General features: G+C 46.9%; 1 protein-coding gene across 1 annotated transcript in view; it reads right to left on the reverse strand.

Moving 5' to 3' along the window:
• Positions 1 to 3,280: 3,280 nt before the first annotated feature.
• LOC119376914 (5E5 antigen-like) overlaps positions 3,281 to 27,164 on the reverse strand; it is a 76,488-nt gene continuing 52,604 nt past the window's right edge. Inside the window, exons 7-11 of the mRNA XM_049411505.1 lie at positions 25,814 to 25,951; positions 22,656 to 22,952; positions 13,471 to 13,755; positions 6,341 to 6,518; positions 3,281 to 3,543 (exon numbers count right to left, since the gene is read on the reverse strand). Of these exons, the coding sequence (XP_049267462.1) occupies positions 3,281 to 3,543; positions 6,341 to 6,518; positions 13,471 to 13,755; positions 22,656 to 22,952; positions 25,814 to 25,951 (1,161 nt within the window). The remainder of the gene's footprint in view (positions 3,544 to 6,340; positions 6,519 to 13,470; positions 13,756 to 22,655; positions 22,953 to 25,813; positions 25,952 to 27,164) is intronic.

The following is a 27,164-nucleotide window of genomic DNA, read 5'->3' on the forward strand; positions in this document are numbered from 1 at the left end:
CAACGAAGTCGTAAAAAGGCACGAAGTGTTTCGGCGTTCCTGTCGTACACTTATGGCTATGGTGGCGTGGACTTTCGCACTTAGTTTTCAGTTGGCCTCAAGTGAAGCTATGATGTGTGTGTTGCGGCAGCCCGCTGCGACGCCCCTTATTGATCCGTTCAAGTGTTTCTCAAAGACGTGCACGAGTTCTTTTGATGGCAACAAATGTTTTTGTGTTATCGCGGTTTGAAAGGGATCTGAATAGTTTTTTTGGTGATACAAAATTTCGAGTGATACGAATACTTTTGCTCCCCCTTGAGATTCGTATCATCGAGATTCTACTGTACGCACTGTAAAGAAAATGTCATAAATATCAGTTTATCTTCTTTGCATATTTATTTACATATATATGTAATAAAAATGGTTTGTGCATCACTTGTTTTCACTGAGTTTGAACCTTTCCAGGACAAGACGGACGACAAGTGTCACTATCACTACCGTATTACTCGAAAATAGGTCGGGCATGAAGGTAGGTTGACCCCTACTTACAGCGATCTATGAGAAAAAAAAAAATGTTCGAATATAGGTCGACCCATGTTTTTTAGAAACAGAAAAACTGAAACTAGCACACCTTTATTTATAATAACTTAGCGCCCTAGTCGCTGCCGAGAGAGTCATCTTCATCAGATGTGCAGGAAAGTTGTCGGATTCTTTGCAGGCATCCACGGCATCCCAAGGACGTTGTCCTCGCTGCCATCGGGCGTGTCAGGACAACAAAATGGATGTTCGAAACCGATTTGAATACAGTAGAACCTCGTTGATACGTTCCCGCTGATACGATTTCCCGGCTCCTACGCTCGAAATCGCGAAAATTAAAAATAACCCAATACAGCTGTGTGTAATATGTTCCGGTTAATACGTTCCCGGAATTCCAATTATTCGGCAGCAACGTTCAGCACCGCGGAAAACTGGGGTCGTATGATACGTTTTCTACTCAGAAACTCTCATTCAGGTGTGCAAAAAAAGGCCTTCTCAGCGACGGCAGCTTCTCCGCAGTGCCTTTCCTTCCTCTGTGCTTTCTCTGATTTGCTCAATTGTCCCCTCCGCGTCTCTTCCGAATTGCTCGATCGCCGCTCTCCTGTCAACCACGCGGCGACGCGGGCCGTCACAATCTTCGAACGGCTTGCCGCGGAAACGCACATGCCGCTGCCGCATCGCCACCGCTGCCAACAACGCCGCGACCCGTAACCATAGCAACGCCGCCATTGTGCCTAGTCAATATGGCCGATAATTTCCCGCACACTTTTCTCCCGGAGCGCAATCGTTTTTGGGTTGCTCCGCCCGGCGCAATTCCAGTCGGCGTTCGTATTTCTCTGGCTGGGCAGTTCTGCCTACCAGCGGGTCGTCAGAAGCTGACCGAAAAGATTTGTTCTGGAAGATATCTAGGAGATTTCTGGTTATCAGACGCTCGCCGCCATCTTTGTGAGGACTCGACAGATCGCAGTACGGGCGCTTGGGGACTTCACCTTCGGTTGCCATTACGCCGGGCGTTATCTTTTAAAGCCCGTTTCGCCGTGCGAGATGGTGCGATACGAGTGGCGGCGAACATACCAGCACATGTCTCAAGTTAAGGGGAGATGCGGGTCTTTTTTTTATTTCTTTTATTAGCTGGGTGAACTGAACAAAATTTAACAAACTTGTCCCATTTTTTCTGCAGATTCCAAATCTCTAATTAGATTTTGGTAGCTGCATTAGTACAAAAGATGTGCAATCTCTAAAAGCATATTTCTTACAGGAATTTTTGGCAACTTTGCTTTGTCAAACACAGAAACAAAGTATGTGGCAAGGCTGCCAGAGAGCTGGTTTAGCCGGTGATGCTAATCCGATTGTCTTCAACAAACTTGAATGCAAAGTAAATAGACGTAAATGTGAGTGAAATTTTTTTGCTGCATACTATTTCTGATAATCGAGAATTATAATTTGGTGAACAACATTATAAGAAAATAAATAGCATCACCGGCTAGACCAGCTTCATGGCAATCTTGCACATACTTTGTTTTTGTGTTTGACAAAGCAAAGTTGCCAAAAATCCCCGTAAGAAATTTGCTTAAATATGTGTTAGAAATTGCATATCTTTTGTTCTAATGCAGCTATTAAAAATCTACTTAGAGATTTTGAATCTTCAGAAAAAGCTGAATAAGTGTATTAAATTTCATGCCATTCACCCAACTTTTAAAAATCATTTTTTAAGACCCACGTCTCCCCTTAAGACGGAACGCAAACTGATCAGCGCGAGTGTGCGACGTAGTATGCGATAGCCGCGAACAGCTGTCGCTTTCGGGGACGCTTATCACTCTCGCGAGATATCGCATATCGTGTTGTACCGCGATTATTACGTGCACTGCGAAGAGTTGAGCTTGTTAAGCCTTTAGAGGGGCGGCAGTTTTCTTCACGACGGGGCGAGTTACGCGTGATCTTTCGAACGTACGTGATCGTATCCCAAATGCGCATGTTCGAGAATATCACTTCTGCTCTTCGGCAAACCTAGCCCCATATTTCCAAGCGACAATGCAGAAAGAACCGACGCTCACGTGGCGCAAAGTTTCGTCTGCTGACATGGCGGTAGCGTTTCTTTACGTTTACGCTGGTTGTCTCAGAGTTCGATTTTGCAATATTCGGGTTGTCTCGGGATTTCAATACACGTGACCACGACGTTATTTTCGGTCAGGATCGGAACTAGCTGGCTGACCTCTGGCGGCCAGCGAGATGCCAGGAGTTCGAAAATCGAAGAGTCCCTCCATGTTTTTTGAGAAATAAATGTTTTTGCCTTTGCACCTCAACATGGGCTTGTCAGCCTCAATTTTTACTGGATTCGGATCGTACGTTTCCCGGATCATACGTTTATTTTCCGCGTTTTTTTCGGAAACGTATCAACGAGGTTCTACTGTAATTGTTGTTTGTTGAACATTCGCCACGGAGTCAATTTCGAGCTGGGATTTCACTCGAGAATGTTCAACATATGGTAACTTTTGTTGAAATGGATTTAGAACATCCATTTTTATTGCACTGCACTCAGTTCTGATTCTAGATTATTGATATGCTCATTTATTTTGCAACTCTCTCAGTTTAGAAAAAATCTTGCTCCCCAATGGGCACATGAAATATTTTATTTTAAAAACAACACATTATACTAGAAAAATAACTGCATATTTGGAATTGGCACACAAAGTACAAAACTCGGGGAGTTTCACCAAAATCGATCAAGAAATAAAAAACACTTTTTAAAGTGCCATGTCCCCCCTTAAGCGACTATGGCACCTACCTCTCCTGTGCGCTGCACAAAGCGTTTGGACAGAGGATGGCGCAGAATGTCGGCCACCGAGAGCCCCTCGTACTGGCCCTTGGCTGCACGTGCCTTCCCACCATGCACGGCTGGTCCCCGTTTTTTTCTGTCCTTCTTCGACGAACGTCTTTTCCGGTGCTTGTTGTTGCCGGCCAGACGCTCGCCCTTGCGGCTGCTGACGAGACATTCCTCGTCTGGGGGTGTAGTTTGCGCGGCAGCTTCTGCAAAAACCGGTGAGCTCAAACCAAACACTAGATTCAATTTTGTAGCAAAACATCAAAGTAGAAATGTGCTGAAGATTTCTGATCTCTAGACGGCACCAGCCGTAGCCCTTTTATGCATCTCGTACGGCAACCACATGACACTACACAGATGTAAAGGCAAGTTCGTGTCTGTCAGGGGTTACAAATAAAACATTAGTGTTACTGTCCTACCTCCACCAATTGCCCTCGACATTTTGGTTTATGTTCTCATTTTGTTCTTGCAATAGGACATAAAACTACCATATTTATTCGAATCTAGGCCGATGGCTTTTTCGGAATTTCTTTGTATCAAACTCCAGGGTCGGCTTAGATTCGAGGATTTTGAAAAACGCGCCATTTTTCATCGAGAAAATGTTGCAAAACTAGCGCCACCTAGACAGTATTGTAGCTGTTAGTAGCCGAGCCAACACCTGGCTTAAGTACGCACATGAGGCCGCCATTTTTATCTTTGTGGCGAGTGTTGAGGCGAGCCGTTCGTCAGTTCGAGTCCGCTTCGAGTGGGCTGTGTGTGGCGTAGCTCAATGGTGCCAAACGAGCGTAGTCATTATAGTGCGGCATATAAAAGGAAAGTTGTGCTAGCCGTGGAGTCGTCCTCCAACTTTCAAGCCGGGCGGGACTTTGGAGTGGACGAAAACAATGTTCGTCGCTGGAGGGGCCAACGGGAGAAGCTCTTCGCGTGCACCGCAACGAGGATGGCTTTTACCGGTCCACGGAGAGGCCGTCACCCTGAATGGAGACTGCATTGGCCGACTTCGTTCGGACGCAGCGAGCAGCTGCCCTTCCAGTGACAACGGAAGTGCTCCAACGAAAGTTGGCAGGCTGGGTGGCTGCAGCGTGGGACGACATCCCAGGAACTTTGATCATGCGCTCTTTCAAGAAGTGCGGCATATCAAATGCGCTTGATGGCACTAAGGATTGCGCGCTGTTTGAGGACAGCGACAAAGAGATCAGCGACGACGACTCGGAATGAGCGCGGCATCTTGATGATGAACCAACTGCTCCGTTTCATCTTCATATTTTCAATAAATGTTTTCTCTTATGAATTTTACCCGGCCTACATTCGAGGTACGTTCTTTCTTTTTTTTCGGGCTTCGGACTTTAGGGGGTCGGCTTAGAATCGGGGTCGGCCTAGATTCGAGTAATTATGGTATGCCTCGCAAATGGACAATCTGATTAAAGGGCGAATATTATTGGCTGTCCAAACTAGGTACTTCTTTTCTACAGTTTCTTAAAAATTATATAAAAAGGATTCTAGTGTACCGATGCTTCACTATGGGCTGATCTCACATATCATAAATTACGTGTAAAATAAAATGTGACCTCAATTGCGATACTTCCCAATGCAAAATTCGAGCACACATCTATACAGTAAAACCTTGCCGATACAAATCTTGCGGGGTCAAGAAAAATATTTGTATCACCCGAAAATACAGAAAATTAGTAGGCGACAAACGAAAGCTGGAGTACATACATTTTCATTTACTGTTCCTCAGGGCTGCAGCAACGTCATAGACGGACCATGAATGATTTCAAGTAAAGGTTTTAGAACATCAGCGATCATACTGCTACTCATAAATACAGGACGTGTGCACGTGTGTGAGCACAGAACGTGCTGTGACACGTGACAGCTAGTAGCCCCTTCCTAATCTTAGTATGCTTTTCTGCATAACACCAGAGTACAGTGACCAAAGTGATAAGTGCTGCGCACGTGATAGGCCAGAAATTTTAGCACTCTTTTAGTACTCCCTTTTCGTGGTTTTTCGGGAGTTGGTGGGTGTGGCCTACAGTCGCGCATGTTGACCTTGCGAGGTCTAGCTCCTTCACCAAGTCCGTCCACTTCCTCTTTCGGTCCTTGTCCACCTTTCGTAGGGTGTCTGATTGTGAGGACATGGCTAGCATCAATGTGGCAGGCAGGTGTAAACACAGTACAACAACAATGCTGCCTTAAGCGCAGCAGCACACATCAATGCATCGGGGGGGGACACGATGCCAATGCCCTCTGTAATCCAAAAGCAAGGGCACAAGAAGGCGCTGCTCACACCATCTCGGACACGTGCTGCGGATGGGTGATACTGACAAACCGCCAAACCAGTGGTGTGCATGCCCACACTAGGGTTCTCACACTTGTGCACGACTGCCGTGTCTTCAATGGCAGCATGGACAGCGCCTGTTTGTACCTCTGCATTAGCGAACGTCCGTATCAAACGTTGCGGGGCTGAAGTCGGTTCGTAACAACTGCACTCTAGCACAGTGCAGGCTAACTGGCCTTGGTCAAGAACAAAAAAGTTCATATCACCCCAAAATTCACACGAGCCAGGATCGTATCACTGAGGTTCTACTGTACATGTCTTCATTTCGCAATATATTGGCTGGTGCGGACAATCTGCCTCGTGCGGCATGTTGCAAATGAAGTGAAGTGCGGTGCAAGTGCCTCGCTAATCTGGAGATCGCAAGAGCTGGCACATGGTTATAGCAAAGTGGGCACGACTCGGAGCAGCCACCACAGAGAGACCTCCCAGACAACATGCACTAGTCGGGCACCATCTCGCAGTCTTGTGCGGCGCTCCGATTCCCTCCTCGCCCTTTTTCCATCCTCTCTGCACTTCACCTCTGCTTTCATCTTTCTTTTGCTGCTATGACGGGTGAGGCATGCCAATGCCCAATGCAGGAATGGGTGCCTAAGAGCCTGCACTCCAGAATGTAATTAAGCTCAGCCATGGCACTCGTCAAACCCAAGTCTGCATGCCACACGCACCTTGCGCTGCTTGAGGTGGCACAGCGGGTGTCTCCTTTGGCCCCTCTTGGTCCCCACCGGGAGCGAGGCCCCACGTGAGAGGCCCCCAGCCACCCCCGGATGCTGCACTCTTGCTGTCTGGTGGTGGTTCCTGCTCCACGGCGGACCTTGGTGGAGGTGGCAAACTGATGCCGTCTACCTGGAAAAGATCCACTCTCTAAAGCTGCATGCGCACTCCAAGTAGTGTGTGATCTACAGCTCTCAACAAGATGGGGACAAAGGTGCCCTCCCTTTTTGCCCTTCTTGTGTCAAGTGCTTCACGCTGGTCACACCAACAATACTGAACGTGGACCCTTGTCTGCTCAACCACTCTCGCCATGCACAACAGTTTGGCAATACAAAGGGTCCACAAATGTTCCAAACTTCAAATATGAATAGAATATTTTCATTATTGAAAGCACATTCAATCCCGAAAATTTGTACAGTTAAACCTGCCTATAATGAACCCCAATAGAATGAATTCCTCATTATTACGAAGTTTTTTATTCCCCGCCGTTACTCCATAGAAGCACATGTACTTGCGACCTCTATGTAACAAAGTGGCAGAAGGAGACACCCTTGGTATAATGAACTTTCGCCGCCGACAACCTGGGGATTCCGCCCCAATTTTTGTCATTTTGGCACAAGCAGGAGCCACATGCATCTTCTGCGGTTGCCTCACTGACGACGGAATGCAAAGCGGCGGCGGTGCACATGGCACTCGAAGCCCCGGCGACTGCGAGGCAAGAGCGAGCACTTTTTTGTACGTGCACCCCTGGAGCCGGCGTTCTTGCCCCGCGGGCGTGCCCTTCCCCCCCCTCCCTTCAAACCTCATCCAGCTGCTCGCAGATGCCACCACACAGGCTTTCCTAAAAAAAAAAAAAAAAAAAAAAAAAAAAAAAAACGGTTTTTGCGTTGGCAGCGCCACTCTTCAGTTGTTGCAGAAGTCTCTGAACTGCACTTTGTTAATGTGACACCGACGCCACTAAAAAGAAAGAACAAAAAATCATTGCTCCGTGTCTTTACACTTCAAGTTTGTGCCCCATAAGCGGGGTCCCGCCGCATACAGAGTGCTTTTCTGAATATTTCGTGGTATCCGTGTCGCTCACTCTTCGTTTTCAACGCCGTGCGTGCGTGCATGGTTTCACTGCATGTGCATGGAGCAGCCCCTGAAGATGTGCAGCTTTGCTATTTTTTTCTTTCTTTTTTCGGCGGACTGCGCTGTCACTACCAAGGAGATATCACATTAGGCACTGGTGGAAACTGTCTCAGACAACAACGGATCTACAGAGGTTGACCCGTCATGCGTATTTCCGTCTTGCACAGCGCCGCGGGTTCGCTAGACCGTGGCCTCCGCGATTAACTCGCTGAGCCAATCCCGGAGGCCGGGACTACATGATGATGGATTCCCGGGACTAGATGATGATGGAGCAGCATTGTATTGATGCCCTACGAACGTCCAGTATTGCAATCTGTCATGAACAAGCAATAGAGCAAAAAAACGCAGTTTTTTGTCACTAAATAAATGTTTTAAGTAGAGCTGTGCGAATAGCAAAATTTTGGGTGCGAAGCGAATTCGAATAATAAAGATTGAGTGCGAATCGAATCGAATAATTTCGAATAATTTTCGAATATTTCTCAAACATTTTTCGAATAATTCGAAGTGAAATTACAGAAAAAGTTGCAGAGAATCCCTAAGTATGTTCTTGTGAGATAGCAACATGAAAGTGTTTCTTTTCGCTAGGTTGATGAAGCGCTGGTGGGGTCATATATCATAGTTGTCTTTCTTATCAAGAGTGAGGCAATGTAGAGGCCGAATTGTATTTATGTACATGATTTGGTGCAACCAAAGTGCTGCCGACAACACTTTACACGTGATAGGCAGAGATGCCATTTCTTCAGCCTCTCCTCCTCTTTCAACTGCTGTGGAAGCCCAACTGATGTGGCGGACAAGGGTGTGCTCCCTTCAAGTCCGGAGTTCCAAATCTGCCTCGTAGACGTCGATATATAAGAACATCTGAAATTTTGGATGCTAGAAAGCTTTGGCGTCCGATTTTTCGGACTTCCTGCCCACATTTCAGGTCCAAAACAGCATTAAATGAGCCCCCAACTCTGCCACCTCTTTCATCTCCATATTGGAACCAGCGTTTTCTTGAGTTAATACATTTGCGACCGTAGCGGAGCTTGAAAGGCAGCTTTGCTGCAATACGGGGGTGTGATGAGGTGAAGCATATTGAAAATTTAGGGACCACTTCCAAACGGACGTTGACTGTCTCCTGGCTAAGTTCGACCGTAACGGACCTTGAAAGGCAGCTTTGCCGCAATACGGGGGTGTGATGAGGTGAAGCATATTGAAAATCTAGAGACCACTTCCAACTGGACTTTGTTTCTTGGCTAAGTTCGACCGCAGCGGAGCTTGAAAGGCAGCTTTGCCGCAATACGAGAGTGTAATGAGGTGAAGCATATTAAAAATCTGAAGGGGTCACTTTCAACCGGACGTTGACTGCATTTGTTTTTGGGAAGTTCGAATAGTTCGAATAGTAAAATTTCAGTGCGAATCGAATCGAATAGCAAACACTATTCGAAAAATATTCGAAATTTCGAATATTCGCACACCTCTAGTTTTAAGTGAGCACTACCTTCAGTTCCCCTTTTGTTTAATTTGTGTGTTTCTTTTCCAAATTTTGGTGCTGAAACTGCATATAACGAAAACATGTTTATAACGAATTTTTTCGGGAATTTGTCAATTTTGCGATATCCAGATTTAACTGTACTCATATTTTCCGAATACTTGGCTATGGCTGAGTATTGGTTAAATATTTGATAAAAGCCGGAAGCCTTTGAACAACTTTTCAATATTTGAGCAAATAACAAATTACTCGGGTGCTGAAAATTCTTATGTTTACAGTAGAACCTTATTTTAAACTTACACCGGCTAAAACGTACTTGGAATGAATCCTTGACTGAGACTCCTTAGAGAATAACATATTCATTCACTGCACAGCAGTGGCTCACCCTATGCCTACTGATTAGTGCATATCACTATCACTGGTTGTCGCACCAAGGTTATAACTGCACCTGTAAACTCTCAGTACATCTCATTATGCCGCAAATGGTCTTCTCCCTTTAACACAAGTGTAGCGACACCTAAAAGGCTCATAGGTGTAACTGCAGGTTTTTGAAACACATAAGTTATGGTCAGATGGGTAGGTTAAAGCAGCATACGCAGTTCACTAAGATTTTTAGAAATTATCTGTGGGCTTTCAGTTGATTTTCTCTGCATTTTGCCTTCTTTTTGATTATGTAAATTTTGCGCAACACAAATATTTCACAGGGCCCTGCAAGATTCATATATCTGAGGTTTTACGGTAATCCAAAGCAAGAATACTCACGGAGGTGTTTCCTGGAACACTTGTTTTCTACGTGACATACTGTACAGTCAAGACGAATATGCAGGACATCCGATTTTCACATGTTCAAGGTAGAAAAAACTAAAGAAAATGCAGGACTAACATATATACAGTGAACTCCCGTTAAGACGAACTCGGTTAAGACGAATTCTCGCTTATGCCGAACAATAGAGAGCCGTTTGTTTGGTTTCCCATAGACTCAATGCGAAAAAAATTCGCTTAAGACGAACCGCCCAACTGTACTCTTCTGTTAAGACGAACTTTCGCGGTGATGACAACGCTGGCGATTCTGCGAAACGAACATTGCAGTCTTGGTGGAGCATTCAGGCGACCGAGAAAAAGCAAAAAAAAAAAAAAAAAGCGCTTCACTGAGCAAAGACAGGAAGCAAATCGCGACGCGGAGGGCACGAGATAAACGAAAAAGAACTGTCCCGATAAAGCTGGTATTCCCCCTCACCCCCAGTCGGTGGGTAGGGGAGGTGCGGGCTTTATCAGCAGAGAAAGCAACAAAAAGAGATGGGGAATTTACAAATGGGACCCCCAAGCCATTGCGTCCTTTTGTATTCCCCCCCTTCCTCCCGTACAAAGGAGAACAAAGGAGAACAGAACACAAAGAGCTTGGGGCCCCTCCGCCCGGTCAGAGGGGCTAACGCAAGGGGAGTGAAGGGAAAAAGAATAAAGAAAAACGGGAACAAAACTTGTCTGCGCATTACAATCGAAACTCGCACTCCCGTCAGAGGGGTCAGGTGCATTGTCATCGCCATCACACAATGGCGGCCGAGCACATTTTGTAGTCGGTTCGAGTTGGTTTGTGTAGGACCGTTGTATCTGTTTTCACTGAAGTGCAAATTGTGATGAGCCATTTTGATTACGGAAGTGCACAACAAGGGAAGGCTATTTTGTACACTGAATATAGCTGCGTCGTGTCTTTTCCGTGTGCGCGAGGCTTGTGACCGTGAGTAGCGCAATTGGATATCTTCAGCTGCACGTCGATCAGGAAAAGTTACTACGGGCCGAAAACGGGAAAATATCCGGACCTCGTAGAAAACCTTGCAGACTTTCTTAAGCAACTCAGCGTATCATGACTTTGTCAAGGCAACAGCACGCGACCGAGGCGTATCCAGAAGTGATCTTAGAGCCAGCAAAACAGGCTCATAGAAGAAAAGGAACTGCCAGGACAATAAATTTACATTATTTGAAGGAAAAGTGTGCTTCTCTCTCTCTCTCTTTTGTAATCGTCAACATAGGAGCGTGCTACAGTTTTATCATTAAAATGTGATAGCAGTATCTTCGTGGAATTTTTTATTTTTGAACCCGCGAAATTAGGTGCTCGTTTCGTGTAAATATTCTGCTTGTAGTTTTTATCTAGGTAAGCCAAATAAATGCTTTTTCTTGTCTTTTTGCCCCCATTGTAAGTCTACTCCAGCCAGTGTTTTCAAGTAACATATTTGGATGCACTTGGCATGTTAGCTTCTCTCTTTTTGGGGGCACTTCTGATAAGCCGAACTCCTGATAAGACGAACAGATGACCGCGGTCCCTTCGAGTTCGTCTTAACGGGAGTCTACTGTATAGTGTCACACTCAACGATTGGCAACCATTTTCACCACCCGCACCACATGTCCGACTCCTTTCGTCCCTCTCACTGTCCACTTGACACTCGCGCCATCTGGTTCCTCTCCCAGCAACTACACACAGCCTCTGAGAGCCGCACCCAACACAAGTGCACTCTTCACTCCCTTTCATCTCGCACAACATATTTTTTGGTACCACGTAAGGAAAGCTCCAACATACGCAATGACGCTCGACCATTCAGCTGCCATGCCATCCTGCTATTAATTTTCCTGGGTAGTTATGCAGGTGTACCAGACCTCTGCCACTCACGGCCATTGCCGCTGTGGCTGGAAGACATCCATTCAGACATCAAGTACATCAAAGGAAACAACGAGAATAGTTGTGATGGGTCCAATACAAAAAAGGTTATAAGAATTAGCAGTCTTGTGCAGAAAAAAGAAACAATAGCGTAAGTACCATCATAAGCGAGAAGTATTACACAGATTCAAGGAGCCACGCTAAAAAACAACAGATAAATAATTACTACGAACACACTAAATATACATGAGAAAATTTTTAAGAATAAATAAAAACTCAAGAAAATGCCTGGTTAGAAACAAAGATAGTTTCCAAGTAATGTCAAACATCTTGCGAGTTTTATTTCAAGAGGCAAATTGTTCCACAACTTAGCACCAGAAAATTGGATTAGTCTTTCACCGTACACATTCGAACATAGAGGAAGGTTAAGATTACTGATGCTTGCGCGCCGTGTGTTTAATGATGGGAACGTGAAAATAGTACGGGGCAGAGGCATGTTTGTGCTTATTATTTTATTTACTAAACAGGAAATCTTGTAGTTGCGTATGTCCGTAAACGGCAGTACAGTAGACGCTCGTTAAACTGAACCTGAAGGGACCAGGAAAATGTGTTCCATTTAACGGAGTTCCGTTTACTGAGAGGAGAGCAGGGGTGCAGAATACAAGTACGAAACTAATCTTGCCAGGGGCAGTTGTTCCATTTAAGCAGCAGTTCCGTTTAAGAGATTTCCGTTTACTGAGAGTCTACTGTATATGCAGTCTCTGAAATAAAGTATTAGAGGGGTAATGACCTGGGAGGAAGTAATCACACGCACAGCTCGTTTTTGTAAATGGATTAGCAGAGTAAGGTATATTATGTACGTTTGGCCCCACGACTCACAACAATAGCTGAGGTAGCAGTGAATTAGGCTAAAATATAATGTTCGCAGCAATGTTAAGCCAAAATATTGGCATGCGTGTATGAGAGTATAACAGGTCAATGACAACTTTTTGCAAATGGTATTCATTTGGTCTTTCCAGTTAAGGTTACTGTCAAATGTTGATAAGGCATATAAGACTTTTGCCTTAATAAGCTGTGAACTAACTAAACTTTTCTACAACCTTGCTAGGCATAAAGCACAAATGATGATCACACGCATTCCACTGAGAAGTCGAGTGTAAAGGCGATTCACACAAACTTGATTCTTTAATAACCAACTCTGTGCCTGCCCTAAATACTTTATGCTCTGTGCTGTTTCAGTGGGGCCTGCTAGGATCGTTGTCCCAGACCTTTCAGGACTGCCTGAAGAGGGGCAGCCAATGAGAGCACTACACAAGAAGCACCTCTGGCAGTTCTGGACAGTCTAGAATGACAAATCGAGGGGCTCGGCATGGGTATGTGTTTTGCAATACTGCAAGTGTGCCTGAACTAACAGAGAATGCCATGATTACAGTTGGGGTGCTTTCACTCCAGCGACTGACAGAGGTCGTGTGACCGAATTGGTTGCAAATGGTCACTTTGGTTGAAGAGTGACCGTTTGGTGGACTTACAACTGATTCTCCACCTCTGTGACTGGAGCCACAAAGCTTCTGAACCAGTCGACAGCGCAGGAGCATGTCATCAGAATACCTGTGGCGATACGCTGAAGGTTATTTTATGTGACCATGGTTGCGCTAGCCAAGACAAACGTGAGGAGCAGATGTAAACAGAAGTTATTGCAGTTGTGAGGAAGTGCGCGTTGCAATCACCAGTGTGAACACCGTGAGTAGCTTCTCGGACCAGTTTTAGACTTCTGTCAGTGTGCCTCGGAGAGCAGGCCTAATTCAGTGCCCCTCATCCGTGCTCCCACTCACCTCCGACGTGGCTGCTGCCAAGTTGACGCTGCGCCCGATGCGCTCGGCGACGCTTTCTCCCCCCGTCCTGCCCTGTGGTGCGCTGCCCTCCTCCTGCTGTGGGTTGCGTGCATCCAGGGAGGCCTGCAGGAAGGCCATGTCTTCCAGGTGTTGCTCGAGCGCTGCACTGCCCGTGCTCTCCGCATCCGATGACCAATCGTCCTCGCCGCTCAGTTCGTCGGGGGCGACCACACGCCCTTGGAGAGGTGGCGACGAGGAGCGGTGGTGTCGCTCTGGCTCGGGTACCTGCATAAAAGCAGAGTTAAGGACGGGATGAGAAACTTCCCACAGGGTCCGGTGGCCCAATAATGTGAAATTGGTACAGAATAGAGAGCACAAATTAAAAAAGTTTTCAATACTGCTGACTCTGGCACACATTGTTGCTAAGAATGTAATAAATTCTAAATTTAATATACGAGACATTCTTCAAACAGAAAACAGTACTGGTGAGGAAAAGAAACAACATGGCTGATCCCTCTGTCATAGGCATCGGTATAACACGAAAGTGAAATGTGTCTTCACAGATGTAGTTGAGTGTTTGTTGTGCATTCTTTTGCCCCAAGCGCGAAGGAACGAATGCTACAGCAACAAATTGTAATGTCACGCGAAGAACGACACAGCTCGAAACTTGCAATGCGCTGCACAAGCAGAAGGGGCGCACGGAACGAACATACACAGGATGAGCGCGAACTAACTGTCACAGTTGCAACTTATTTCTGTGTGAGAAGCGCGCTCCTTTTGCAAAAGCGGCCGCTGCAGTGAGCGAAGTGACCTTCGTCCCGCACACCCGCACATGAGCGACCATGCCCTGTAAAGGTGCGCGCTCATCCGCGTGGGGCGACGACTTTTAAAGTTCGCTCTTCGAGCCCTTCGTGCCATCTCGCTAGTGATAACGAAAACACGCTGATGTACCACCGATCTCTGAGTACCGCCACCGGCAAATGGTGTATATAAATAGCTCGCCGTTAGCATGGCAAGGAACGTGCCATTTGTGGCCGAATCGTTTCGCGCCCTGCGCTGCGGAGCGAGGGGTCGTAAGTTTGACTCCCGGCAATGGAACTTTTTACAACGTCATATCCATGACGGAAATGCGTCAGTGGAGCCGTGGTTGACCCCGGCATAAAACACTTTCATGTTAAAAAGGTGGTGGCATCGACAGCGAACAAGTAAAAATGGTGCTCAAAGTTTTACAAGACTAACCCGCACATGCAGGTTAATCTTGCACATGCGGGTTAGCCCATTCTAAACACTTTTGGGGAAACTAATACAAGTACACATGCAAGGTACAGTACAAAATCCAGTACAAATTGAGTCTGAGAAGCCCATTTTGAGGCGCAAGGGCAAAAAAAATTTATTTCTTAAAGAACATGGCGGGGCTCTTCAATTTTTGAACTTCTGGCAGCCAGAGGTTAGCCAACTAGTTCCGGTTCCGACAGAAAACAATGTCGTGGTCACGTATGTTGAAATTCCAGAACACCCAAAGCCCAAAGATTGCAAAATCGAACGCTGGGACAGCCAGCACAAACGTAAACAAACGCTACCGCCGTGGCATCAAACGAAACTTTGCCTGCGTGAGCGTTGGTTCTTTCTACATTGCCCGCTTGGAAATACAGTGGAACCTCGATTATCCGTCCCCTGGTTTTGCGACGACCCGTATTTTACTACGAATCGGTTTGGTCACGGCAAAACCCCCATAGAAATAATGTATTTAAAACCTTGGTTATACGACGCAATTTTACGCCGATCCCGCATCTTACGACGTCCGAGAGAAAACACCGCCTTCTTTATTCGAATCGGACGCCGACAAAATATTCCCGAGTGTAAAATAAGAACTTAAGTTCCCCTAGGTTGTCGGTCAGAAAAGTAGAGTGTAAGACAGTATGCCTTCTTAGAATGTAAAATTTATTCTCCAGGCAGTTCATGCGCTTCTGTGATCCAGTTTCCCTGGCTTAAGATCGCTTAAGATACGCCTCGATCGCATGCGTATCCAGGGTCGTTACCTAGACAAGCCCCTCTAGTACACGGAGAAGCTCCAACTGGCCGTAAAGCTCATCTTTGAGATCCGAATATTTTCACGTTTTCAGTCCGTGGAAACATGCAGACACTTTTCAGGCTTGATTTGTCGGGAGAAAGATGCGCGTTGGATTCGATATCTTAAATTTAAGGATAACGACTCGTTCACACCTCATTTAACTAAATAATGCTGCCATTAGCTGCCATTTTCAAAAATAATTTAATCTACCATCCATGGAGAACCTCAGGGTCTTGTCATGGGCTATTGAGGCGGTCTGTTCCCCTTTTTTGGGCAGAGCTGACTGCTACTGCCAATATTTTTAGTTTTTCGATTATACGACGCCCGGGTTATACGACGGTTTTGCATGGTCCCCTCAAAGTTGTATAATCGGGGTTCCACTGTATGTGGCTAGGTTTGCCAAAGAGCTGAAGCGATATTGTCGAGCATACGCAATTGGGATACGATCATGCACGTTCGCAAGATCACGTGCGATTCGCCCCGTCCGTGAAGAAAACGGCCGCGCCGCTAACGGCTTAACAAGTGTAACTCTGTGCAGTGCATGTAACAATCGCAGTACCCGCCGCGAAAGTGATAGCGTCCCCGGAAGTGACAGCTGTCGGTTATTGCGTGTACTACGGCACACACACGCGCTGATCAGTTAGCGTGCTGTCTAAACTTGAGACATGCGGCGGTATGTTCACTGCCTCGTAATCGTGCCATCTCATGCTGTGAAATGGGCTTTAGAAGACAATGCCAAGCCTAATGACAACCGAAGGTGAAACCCAAGAGCCCGCATTGCAATCCGCCGAGTCCTTACAAAGATGGCAGCGAGCATGCATGTGTCTTTTTGGCGTTTGATAGCCAGAAACCTTCCAGAATTCTTCCAGAACAAGTTGTCCTGGCCACGGAGGAAGGAAAGAACTGCCAGGTCCTGGCAGGTTCTGGCGACACGCAGGTAGGCAGAACTGTCCAGCCAGAGAAAAATAAATGCGTCTGAAAGTGTGCCGCGTGGCGGGTGGAGCAACACGAGAATGAATGCGCTCTGAGAAAGTGTGGAGGATATGAAGTCTCATCGGCCATATGCACTGGGCACAATGGCGGCGTTGCTATGGTTACGTGGCACAGCGTGTCGTGCAGCAGCAGCGGCATGCGCCATGTGCACTTCCGTAAGTCTCGTACAGAACCATGGAGGACTGGAGAAGTTCCACAGCATCCATTCTTTTCGTCGCATTGTTAGCTCCGCAGTGTTTCCCGGCTGTTGTAGCCACGGGGTCTAAACGAAAGTGTGTGGAACGAGTATGTATCTACATACAGTGCTGCGGATGAAGATTTGCAGTGCTCAGCGAAATCGCAGAACGAAATCACTGCTACAGAGAAGACACTTTCTTTTTTTTGAAAGCCAGTTGAAGATTTTGAAGGCCAGCATGACCACCTACCATCAGGTCAGTGTGTGTTGACGGAGAGCTGAGGCAATGGCTGAAGGGGCGATCGAGCAATTCAGAGCAGACGCAGAGGGGGGAAATTGCACACGGTGGAGAAGCGCGCAGCGGAGCTTCACAAGTACACAAGAGGGGCTTTTCTGCACACCTGAATGAGAGTTTTTGGCTGCAGAAAGTATCACACGACCGCAGTTTGCCACAGGTGCAGAACGCTGCGCGAATAATCGTATTTTCCGAAAACATATTAACGGAACGTATTAACATGTACAGTCGACGACCGATTTTTCGGACCCAATTTTCGGACATGCTTGATAATTCGGACATTACCGGCACCAGGACATAGCCTATAAATTCAATGATTTCACAGCTCGAAATTTCAGACACTTAAGGACGGGCTGTTCGATATTTCGGACTTCCAAGTGTCAGTCGAGCCGACTGCTAGCATTTTTTCGCGCCGCCGCGTCTTGTTTGTTTACTTTTTCCTCCAGTAGCTCGAACCGGTGCTGGCGTGCGCGGCTAGCTCCGCTAGGGTGGCTACCTCGAACTGCTGGATCGAGGCTATTTCCGCATCAGCGTCGCTGCTGAAAATTTTTCTTTCTTCTCTGCTTGTGACCGTTGGATTGACAGGAACGCATCGACTGACTGTTTACCTGTGCGTGTGCCATGTGTTCCACGTATGTTGCCTAGCTAAATGCGCTGATTCATAATGGATAAGGGATCATCGATGTTGTCGTCGGCCTCGAGAGCTCCGATGAAGCGCGGAAAGTATGTCACCATGTCGATGGCGAAAAAAGCTGCCATCGTCAAGCTTGTTGAAAGTGGCCGATCGCAGGCAGACGTTGCGAAAGAGTTCCATAGTTCCAAACAGACTCTTTCGGACTACATCAAAACAAGCAGAAGGTTTTGAAGGCGGCGGAAAAGTCCACTGGATGTCGTCAGAAAAATGTCAGCCAAGGTACCTACCCTAAGCTCGAGGAGGCCCTTCTCGTATGGCTGAAGTCGACAGTGGCCAGCAAGGTTCCCGTCTCCGGGGGCCTCCTCAAACAGAAAGCTGAGACGATGGCGCTTCAAATGAACATTGAAGGATTTAAGGTCAGTGACGGCTGGCTACGAAACTTCAAGAAGCGCTCCGACCTCAGTTTCAAAAAACTGTGCAGTGAAAGTGCAGCTGTTGACCTCAGCGCCGTTTCGAACTACCACTCTGAAAAGCTGCAGTCCCTTTTACAGGAGTACTCGCCAGACGATACTTTCAACTGTGACGAGACCGGACTTTTTTTCAAGCTGATGCCAGAAAAGACTCTTGCCTTTGCTGGCGACCCTTGTCATGGTGGCAAACACAGTAAGGAGCGAGTTACTGTACTGATCGGTAGCAATATGTCGGGCACAGAAAAACTGCCGATGCTCGTCATCGGCAAGTCGAAAGCTCCGAGGTGCTTTAAAGGAGGCCAACAAAAAGGCCTGGGTAACGCAGAAGATTTTTGAAAGCTATGTGAGAAGACTAGATCGCAAATTTGATCTAGAAGGCCGCAAAATTTTGTTGTTTGTCGACAACTGCGCTGCGCACGGGCACATAAACAACTTGAAGGCGGTGTGCGTCGAGTTCTTGCCACCGAACACGACAAGTGACCTACAACCGATGGACCAGGGTGTCATACGCACTCTCCAAGTGAACTATCGGTCACGCTTGCTTTCGCGTGCGGTGGTGTGCCTCGACAGCGGAAAAGCGTCCTCCGTCGATTTGCTTGGGGCACTTAGCATGCTCGCGATGCGTGGAAGTCGATGGCATCGACAACGCTGCGCAACTGGTTCCGCCACGCGGGATTTGTGTTGAATGGCGAGTCGGCCGCCTTGGACGAGGACAGCGTCGTCGACCAGGTGTTGGGAAGCGAGCAGCTTATCGACGACCTTCGCACTGCAAGCGTCGAGATTCCATCAGATGTCTCATTTTCCGAGTTTGCGTGTGTGGACAGCGAGTTAAAACTGTGCGCTAGCCTCACGGATGAGGAAATCATTCGCCAAGTGCTTGCGGAGTCCGAGAGCGACGATGACGACGACGACTTACCTGCAACAGCACAGCCGACGCAAGCTGAGCTGATGCAAGTGCTCGCAACTAGGGGTGTGCGAATATTCGAAATTTCGAACATTTTTCGAATAGTCTTTGCTATTCGATTCGATTCGCACTGAAATTTTACTATTCGAACTATTCGAACTTCCCAAAGACAAATGCAGTCAACGTCCGGTTGAAAGTGACCCCTTCAGATTTTCAATATGCCTCACCTCATTACACTCTCGTATCGCGGCAAAGCTGCCTTTCAAGCTCCGTTACGGTCGAACTTAGGCAAGAGAGCGTCAACGTCTGATTGGAAGTGGTCCCTAGATTTTCAATATGCTTCACCTCCTCACACCCCCGTATTGCGGTAAAGCTGCCTTTCAAGGTCCGTTACGGTTGAACTTAGGCAAGAGAGAGTCAACGTCTGATTGGAAGTGGTCCCTAGATTTTCAATATGCTTCACCTCATCATACCCCGTATTGCGGCAAAGCTGCCTTTCAAGCTCCGTTACGGTCGAACTTGGGCAAGAGACAACGTCCGATTGGAAGTGGTCCCTAGATTTTTAATATGCTTCACCTCCTCACACCCGTATTGTGGCAAAGCTGCCTTTCAAACTCCATTACGGTCGAACTTAGCCAAGAGACAGTCAACGTCCGTTTGGAAGTGGTCCCTATATTTTCAATATGCTTCACCTCATCACCCCCGTATTGCGGCAAAGCTGCCTTTCAAGCTCCGCTACGGTCGCAAATGTATTAACTCAAGAAAACGCTGGTTCCAATATGGAGATGAAAGATGTGGCAGAGTTGGGGGCTCAATTAATGCTGTTTTGGACCTGAAATTTGGGCAGGAAGTGCGAAAAATTGGACGCCGAAGCTTTTTAGCATCCAAAATTTCAGATGTTCTTATATTGACGTCTACGAGGCAGATTTGGAACTCCGGACTTGAAGAGAGCACACCCTTGTCTGCCACATCAGTTGGCCTTCCACAGCAGTTGAAAGAGGAGGAGAGGCTGAGGAAATGGCATCTCTGCCTATCACGTGTAAAGTGTTGTCGGCAACACTTTGGTTGCACCAAATCATGTACATAAATACCATTCGGCCTCTACATTGTCTCATTCTTGATAAGAAAGACAACTATGAAATATGACCCACCAGCGCTTCAACCTAGCGAAAAGAAACACTTTTATGTTTCTATCTCACAAGAACATACTTAGGGATTCTCTGCAACTTTTTCTGTAATTTCACTTCGAATTATTCGAAAAATGTTTGAGAAATATTCGAAAATTATTCGAAATTATTCGATTCGATTCGCACTCAATCTTTATTATTCGAATTCGCTTCGCACCCAAAATTTTGCTATTCGCACAGCTCTACTCGCAACTCTTTCGTCCGCTTACAGCGACACGACAACTCTAGCCGAAATGCGGGCGAACGTGCTCGCACGGAAGCGAAGCATGGTCCAGAAGAAGATAAATCACTTTTTCCGCCCTCCGGCTGAATAGTAAGCAATAAAGTGAGCATTTTGGGGGCACATTTGCTTTTTCGGACTGCCTGATTTTTCGGATATTTTCGCGGTCCCTTGAGGGTCCGAAAAATCGGTCGTTGACTGTAGCTCTATTGGTTTATTTTTAGTTTTCATGATTTCAAGCGTAGAAGACGGGAAATCGTACTAAGCAAGAACGTATCAACAAGGTTCTAACGTATTGGACAAACAGGGCGATGCATGAAGATTAGGTTGAAAGAGCATGTGTCTTCTCTGAGGGCTACAGGCAGTTTGCACTTGTCATCACACTGCACAGATTGTGGATATGAGCCAATGGTGACGGAAACAGATTGTTTGTTCTGGCACAAAGGTCAGAACATGAGGGAGATAATGGAAGCTGTGCACATTAACAGAGAAGGGGAGAGGTGCATCAGCCATCTGTCTGTTGCCCTTATGCCCCGGTCACACTGGCAAGTTTAGTGTCATTTTGAGCGAGTGCACTTACACCCCCGGAATGGCACTTTGGCAGCGCGCTGCTACACGAGAGAGGACAGTGCACTTTGGAAATGATTGTAATGGCGATCGGTAATTAAGTAGCACAACAGATGTTTGTTATTTCAGGCAATGTCTTTTAAGCAATACTGTGTTACAGCTATAACCAACCCTTAAAATAAAATTTACGTACAAACGCGGCAGCTGCAGCCATTGCACGGCGTGCGCTGGGCATGCCCCTGGCGGTCGTGGGTGTAAACTGCCCGAGAACGAGAATATCAAAGTAGTTTTTGTGTTATAGAATGTTTTAATGCATAAGAATATTCCTAATAAAGAAAACGATAGTTCAAAAATGCTATGAACTCGGCTTCGGATAATAACTCATTTATTCTCGAGCCATTGCTGTCGAGGCTAGACACTCAGTCTCGGCAAAGTGAGTTTGGCGAACGCACTCGCCGGCAAGTGTGCTTTGCAGCGAGTGTCACTAAACGTTCCCGTGTGACAGTGTGCGAATGGCACTAGCGGCGAAGTGCACTCCCTTTAAGTTGCCCCGTGTGACAGGGGTATTAGTGACCACGGTGGTCTAGTAGTTATGGTGCTCGACTGCTGACCCGCAGGTCGCGAGATCGAAACCTGGCCACGACGGCCGCATTTTCCATGGAGGTGCAAAATGCTTGAGGCCCGTGTACTTAGATTTAGGGGCACATTAAAGAACCCCAGGTGGTCGAAATTTCCGGAGCCCTCCACTATGGCATCTCTCATAATCATATCTTGGTTTTAGGACGTTAAACCCTAACAATTATTAGAAAAAGTGCCGGGATTTTTCAATTTGAGATTGTCACCCTGATTAACGCGAGGAAAAAAGGTTTCTTTGCGACTCTTTTAGTTTTGTTTGTTTGTTTTCTGGACGCACACATATGGTCTATGTGTTCTGGCATCTTGACATCACTTGGATGACTCTGCTGCACACACTCAGTCGCTCCGCTGAGGCGTGGCTGAATTTGTATTCTATTCATTTGTGACATTCCTTCCAAGAAACCTTTAGTCGTGTGTCAGTGCTCGTGTTGTTGCCTTCTTCATACTTTGTCCTCGTCCCTTTAGCATTGTGAACCATCAAAAATGTATTGCGTATTAGATTCGTCTGGCAAGCTCGCTGTTGTAAAAGTTGATAATAAATGTAAACATGTTCGTTTGTTGCCCGACGGCGTGACTGTCCGTGTGCTTTGAGAGCAGCCGGCCCATTTCGAGCACCCACAAACTTGGTACATGTCTGATATGACAAGGCAAGCTACGCAATCACATGCCAGCACGAGGACCGCAGAGAAAGTAGTACTCGAGAAGGAATCTGCTCTGCCGCATAAGCGCGTGCGGGCGGCATGATAAAACTACATTCGAGCAACGAGAAGATAAAGCTTTCACTGTAACATGATGGATGATGCACCGGGCGTGTTGCCATTGTTTACATGTTCTTGTATAGGCATGATGCACAAAAACCGCAATATACTGTTTCATGTATTGTAAATTTTCCTAGCTTTCCACCTGTAGCATCAATACACAGAATTGTATGACCTTCTAGCTGCATTTATTAATGAATACTGCCCTAATCACATGCCGTGCCACGCTTATAACAAACTACTAGATCGAACAGATGTCAAAAATGCGAGTTCACCTCGAGCAGTTCCTCCGGCGAGAAGACCATGGTGGAGCCCAGGTCCTCGGTCTCGGCCCAGGGGTCCATAGCAGCGGTGTCCTCGCGCTCTCTTTCCGGTTCTGGCTGGGTCTCCGGCTGTGGACGGGTTGGTGCCGGCAGCCGGTCTCCGCCCAGAGTCGTGGCGACAAGTGCGGAAGGAAGCGGTGCCAGCGATGCCTCCAACGAGCACAGCATGGGCAGGCGGCCTTGACGAGGGCCTCCCGACTTCCGGTGGCTTCTGCCATTGTGTCGCTGCTTCTGCACATACTCCTGCACCTGTCCCGGGGAAGAGGGATGGCAGTCACGTCTAGTTAACACACTTGTTTCTCAAGACAAGCATGTGATGCCGTTTTTTTCCCATTCGTGCAGTCGACCTCCATTAATTCGGCCACAAAGCAACCAATGAGAATGGCCGAATTATCAGGAAAGTCAAGTTAAGCAAAGAGGCACAAAAAACAATTAAGCGTGTGGGTTAACCATTTGGCAGTGTTCGCCACAATTTTAACACTTCCCCGACTCAAACAAGCACTAGTGACAGAAAAATTAGGCATGGCTCTGCTATTGCAAACACCAATGAAAAGCAGAGCTGCGGGGTCTCAGCAAACCACTGCAAGTTAAGCAAAGGAGAAGCAATTTTTTAGCACAGCCACATCTAAATTTTAGCAACTAACTGTTAGTTAACTGTTAGTGTGTGCCATTTCTTTGTGCTCGCCTTTGGACCATGATTATCCGGGCTAAATAGCTGCCTCGACAAGAAAGATAACTTTTAGGGGCGTAGCTCCTCTTAGTCTAACCTTGTCACGTCTCCGTTGTCCGGCGTAAACGGCAGATGGCGCTGTCTCATAAAGTACGTGCAAATTGCAGTTCAGGGACAATATTCTAGATGGCGCTGTACACAATCTGTGTCGTCATCACCATTTCTCGTCTCATTTCCTAGATGGCGTTGGTCCAATAGAATTGTGTGCAATATGGCGCTTGTGTGAATCGACACTAGATGGCGCTAGAAGTGCCGCTGCTCTCCGATTGGCTGCTGCGCGGGGAGCGAGCGCCTCTCTCATTCTCCTGGATCGTCGCCGTACGTGTCGGATCGTTCGTGGAGCAGGAACGATGCACAGCGGCGGGCGCTCGCTTGGCGGCAGCCAGGCGAATCCCGAGACGGTGCGCGCCAAGGACGCTGCTGCGAAACGGGCTCAACGAGAAGCCGATCCCGAGACCATGATTGCTTCAGGAGCTTCGCCCAAGCTCTTCATCATTCACCCGTGGATATGCTGTAATTTTTTTTCTTTCGATCTCTTCCTTTCTTTAGATCTATCTCATTCTCTTTGTCTCACCCACAGCAAGTTCCCCATAGAAAACCCATACAACAACGCAATCATATGCTTCCCATAAATGCATGTTCTGCAAGCGTGGGTGCATAGCTTAGAGGTTATAATGCTCGCCGTCGGACCACAGGTACTCGGCTTCGAATCCCGCCTTGCCAAGATTTTGTTTTATTCCTTTCTCCTCTGCACTTTGCCAAGCGGAGTTTTCTGTTAACATTCGGCACTTTGAAGGCAGAGGCCATTCGTGATGATGATGGTTTTCTGTTAACGTTCAACACAGCCAGAGGTCAAGCGTAAAAGAACTTCTAATCATTTGCGGATGGCATATGCTGCACTTAGTGGAAGGCAACATCGCATCAGCACGACTGCCAATATCTTATGAATCTCGGGAGTTTGGAGTTATGCAACCTCCAGCACGAGGCCCACAGGAAGAATGCACACATCAAGCAATCAATGATGTTGAATATCCCTCGCAGCCACTGCAGATTACCTCGATATTGTGTGAGGAACTGTGCAAATGCCTAGCTGGCAGAGCCAGCACAGCCACCATCCAAACAAGAGGAGACATACTTACTAGGCCATAGGGGTCCCGATATTAAAGAGGAAATTCGAATAACTTGTAGACATGCACGACGTCACGCTGATGTACCACTCCTGGCAGTTTTGTCCAAAACTTAGACATTTAATGTCTAATGTGCAAACCAACTTACCATAAGAACAGGAATATAGGTTGAATTTTTTTTCCAAAACAGCCCAAGTCTGGCCCCTATGGGCAACTGAAGTCAACCGCCTCCATCGCTATCGCAATCATCAGCGTCACTTTGTTACTAACAGCCTTGTGCCGTGGGTGGTCATTTTGCGCTTTTGTTGTTGTCTTGTGAATCTATTGGACTCAGAGGTGCTTTTTTTTCTTGTTCTCAACCTGCCAGTGGTGGACGACAGTTCACCGTAGCGTTCAAGAAAACAGTGATCAAGTTTGCGAAGGCACGAAAAAATCTGGTCTGAAGTGTGTGCAAGGTGTGTTGGGATGCTAGCTCACGTGAACCTGAACGCGAGCGGGAGCCGTGAGCAACAAACAATAACTGCTAGTTTATCTTTGCATGGATGTTCTGGCTGCTCCAATCTCGCCAGATACTCTTTCTTTGTTGCTTTCTGCGATGCCGGCAGCTCTGGTTACAGCGGCACGTATGGCTACGGCCGGGGGCAGATCGAGTACGCCACAGAAGCATTCGCTACTGGTGGACACTGAAGGATCACATCACGACACGCAGCGATCAGAAGAAAACTTTGTTTCGGTGCCAGACTGCAGCGTATCTACAGCTGGAGGCGAAGGTTGCACAGTTTAACCGGAAGCTGCACTCGCATTGTGATTGCTACTGGGGACATCCAATCCAAATTAATGCTGTCAAAACGGATGTGACGTTTTACAAAGATAATGCTTGAGTCCATCTTTTGGCTTTCTGCCATGTGGAACTTACGTGTAAACACATGTGTAAATTAATGGCATTTTCACTGTGCACCATTTGAAATTGTTTTTGTTTCACGGTGAGGCGTCTTTTGATACTTTGGCCGTTTCATGTACTTTTTTTTTTTCGATTTTTCAATAGTTAGAGTGGGGGGTTCGACCTATATTCCGGTCTTTACAGTATCACCGCTAAATTAAAGAGGGAGCAGCCCAAAAAATACTGATTTTGCCATTTTTAAAAAAGAAAGTTTTCCTTTAGGAAATAAGAATTTACAAAATTTATAAAGAGAAAGCAAACTCTGCAGATTGCAGGCAGATTCAAAGGAGTGAACGAGGCAAAAATATCGCACCTGGCCAAGCAGCCGCTCGATGCCGAGCACCTCGATGGTGTCCGAGGGACGAGGAGCACCTGGGTTCGGAGAAGAGCCATCCCAGGTGGCTGCTGCCAGAGGCACTGGCGATTCGGGCGACTCGTCCACAAAGTCCTCCTGCCAGACAGCCAAACAAGATCAGGGTAAGATGAACAATCGTTGAACACCACAGTTTTGGCAAGTCTTCCAGAGGGCTCGACAGCCCACATGGACATTCCATGCAACATTCAACGATGTTTCGAGACTAGACATTCACTGTTGCATTATCATGGGCTTTCAGTGTGCTTTATGCAGCGAAGTTAACAATGGGCAAGTCCCAATTCACAGCACGAAAAGAGATGGTGGTAGAGTGAACAGGGAAACGGGAACTTCCTGCAGTAGTTGACAATAATGCAAGCAGAATGCAGTGCACCTGCGTTCCATTGAACGCTTCAGAGCAGTGCACAGACACCAACGACTTGAAAGCTACATTAATGGGCATACAGTGAAACCCTGGTGATACAACCACATCTGGTACGAATTTGTAATACTCCTCGGCCAAAACGCACTATGAAGGTGCTTGGAAGTGCAACACACACAAAATACACAAAAAGCTAGACAAGACAAGCGCTCACTTAGAACTAAAGTTTATTTACAGAAAGTGGCCAAGTTTTATGGCACACCAAAAGGCAACAGGAAATGCATGCATGAAAGAACAAACAACTGATGAACGTTGCAATTCACACCTAGCGCGTCACCGTCGACAGTGCGGGTGCATTCCCAACTCAACAAAACCATCGTTCTTTTCCGGCACCCAAACAAGAGAAATAATCTACGCTTTCCATATCCACAGAATGCTCCCACGTGCGTCAGCTATCCGTCTATTAACACACTCTATTAACATAGAGACAGGCGCGATTTGGGCGGCATCCATAGTAGCTGAGCAACTCTCATTGGTCCCCCATCGAGTGGACTGTACCATTCTCAGCACGCATGAAGGGATGAAGGGCGAGACAGACAGCCAGCCTTCAAGAGCCTGCGTGCTTGCTCCAAGGCATGCACATCCTCCCCGCGCCATAACAAACCGACCCTCAGTTTCTCTTTTTATATTTTTTTAAATATGCGATACCAGCAACCCTTGCACAGCTCCAGCTTGTGTCTCGCCTCAAAGCCTGTTGCGCATGTGCTGTTTGCACAACTCAGCTCTTCACACTTGAAGTTTCACATCCGTTTCACGCTACTACATGGTTTGCTCATCTTGGGAGTTTGATATGTTCCTCACCAACACGTTGCGAAAGCCTCCTGCATAAGGTAAACAAAGATCTGACGAGAAAATGAACTGACCTCAACA

Source organism: Rhipicephalus sanguineus, unplaced genomic scaffold, assembly GCF_013339695.2.
Source record: "Rhipicephalus sanguineus isolate Rsan-2018 unplaced genomic scaffold, BIME_Rsan_1.4 Seq275, whole genome shotgun sequence".
NCBI classification, from domain to species: domain Eukaryota; kingdom Metazoa; phylum Arthropoda; class Arachnida; order Ixodida; family Ixodidae; genus Rhipicephalus; species Rhipicephalus sanguineus.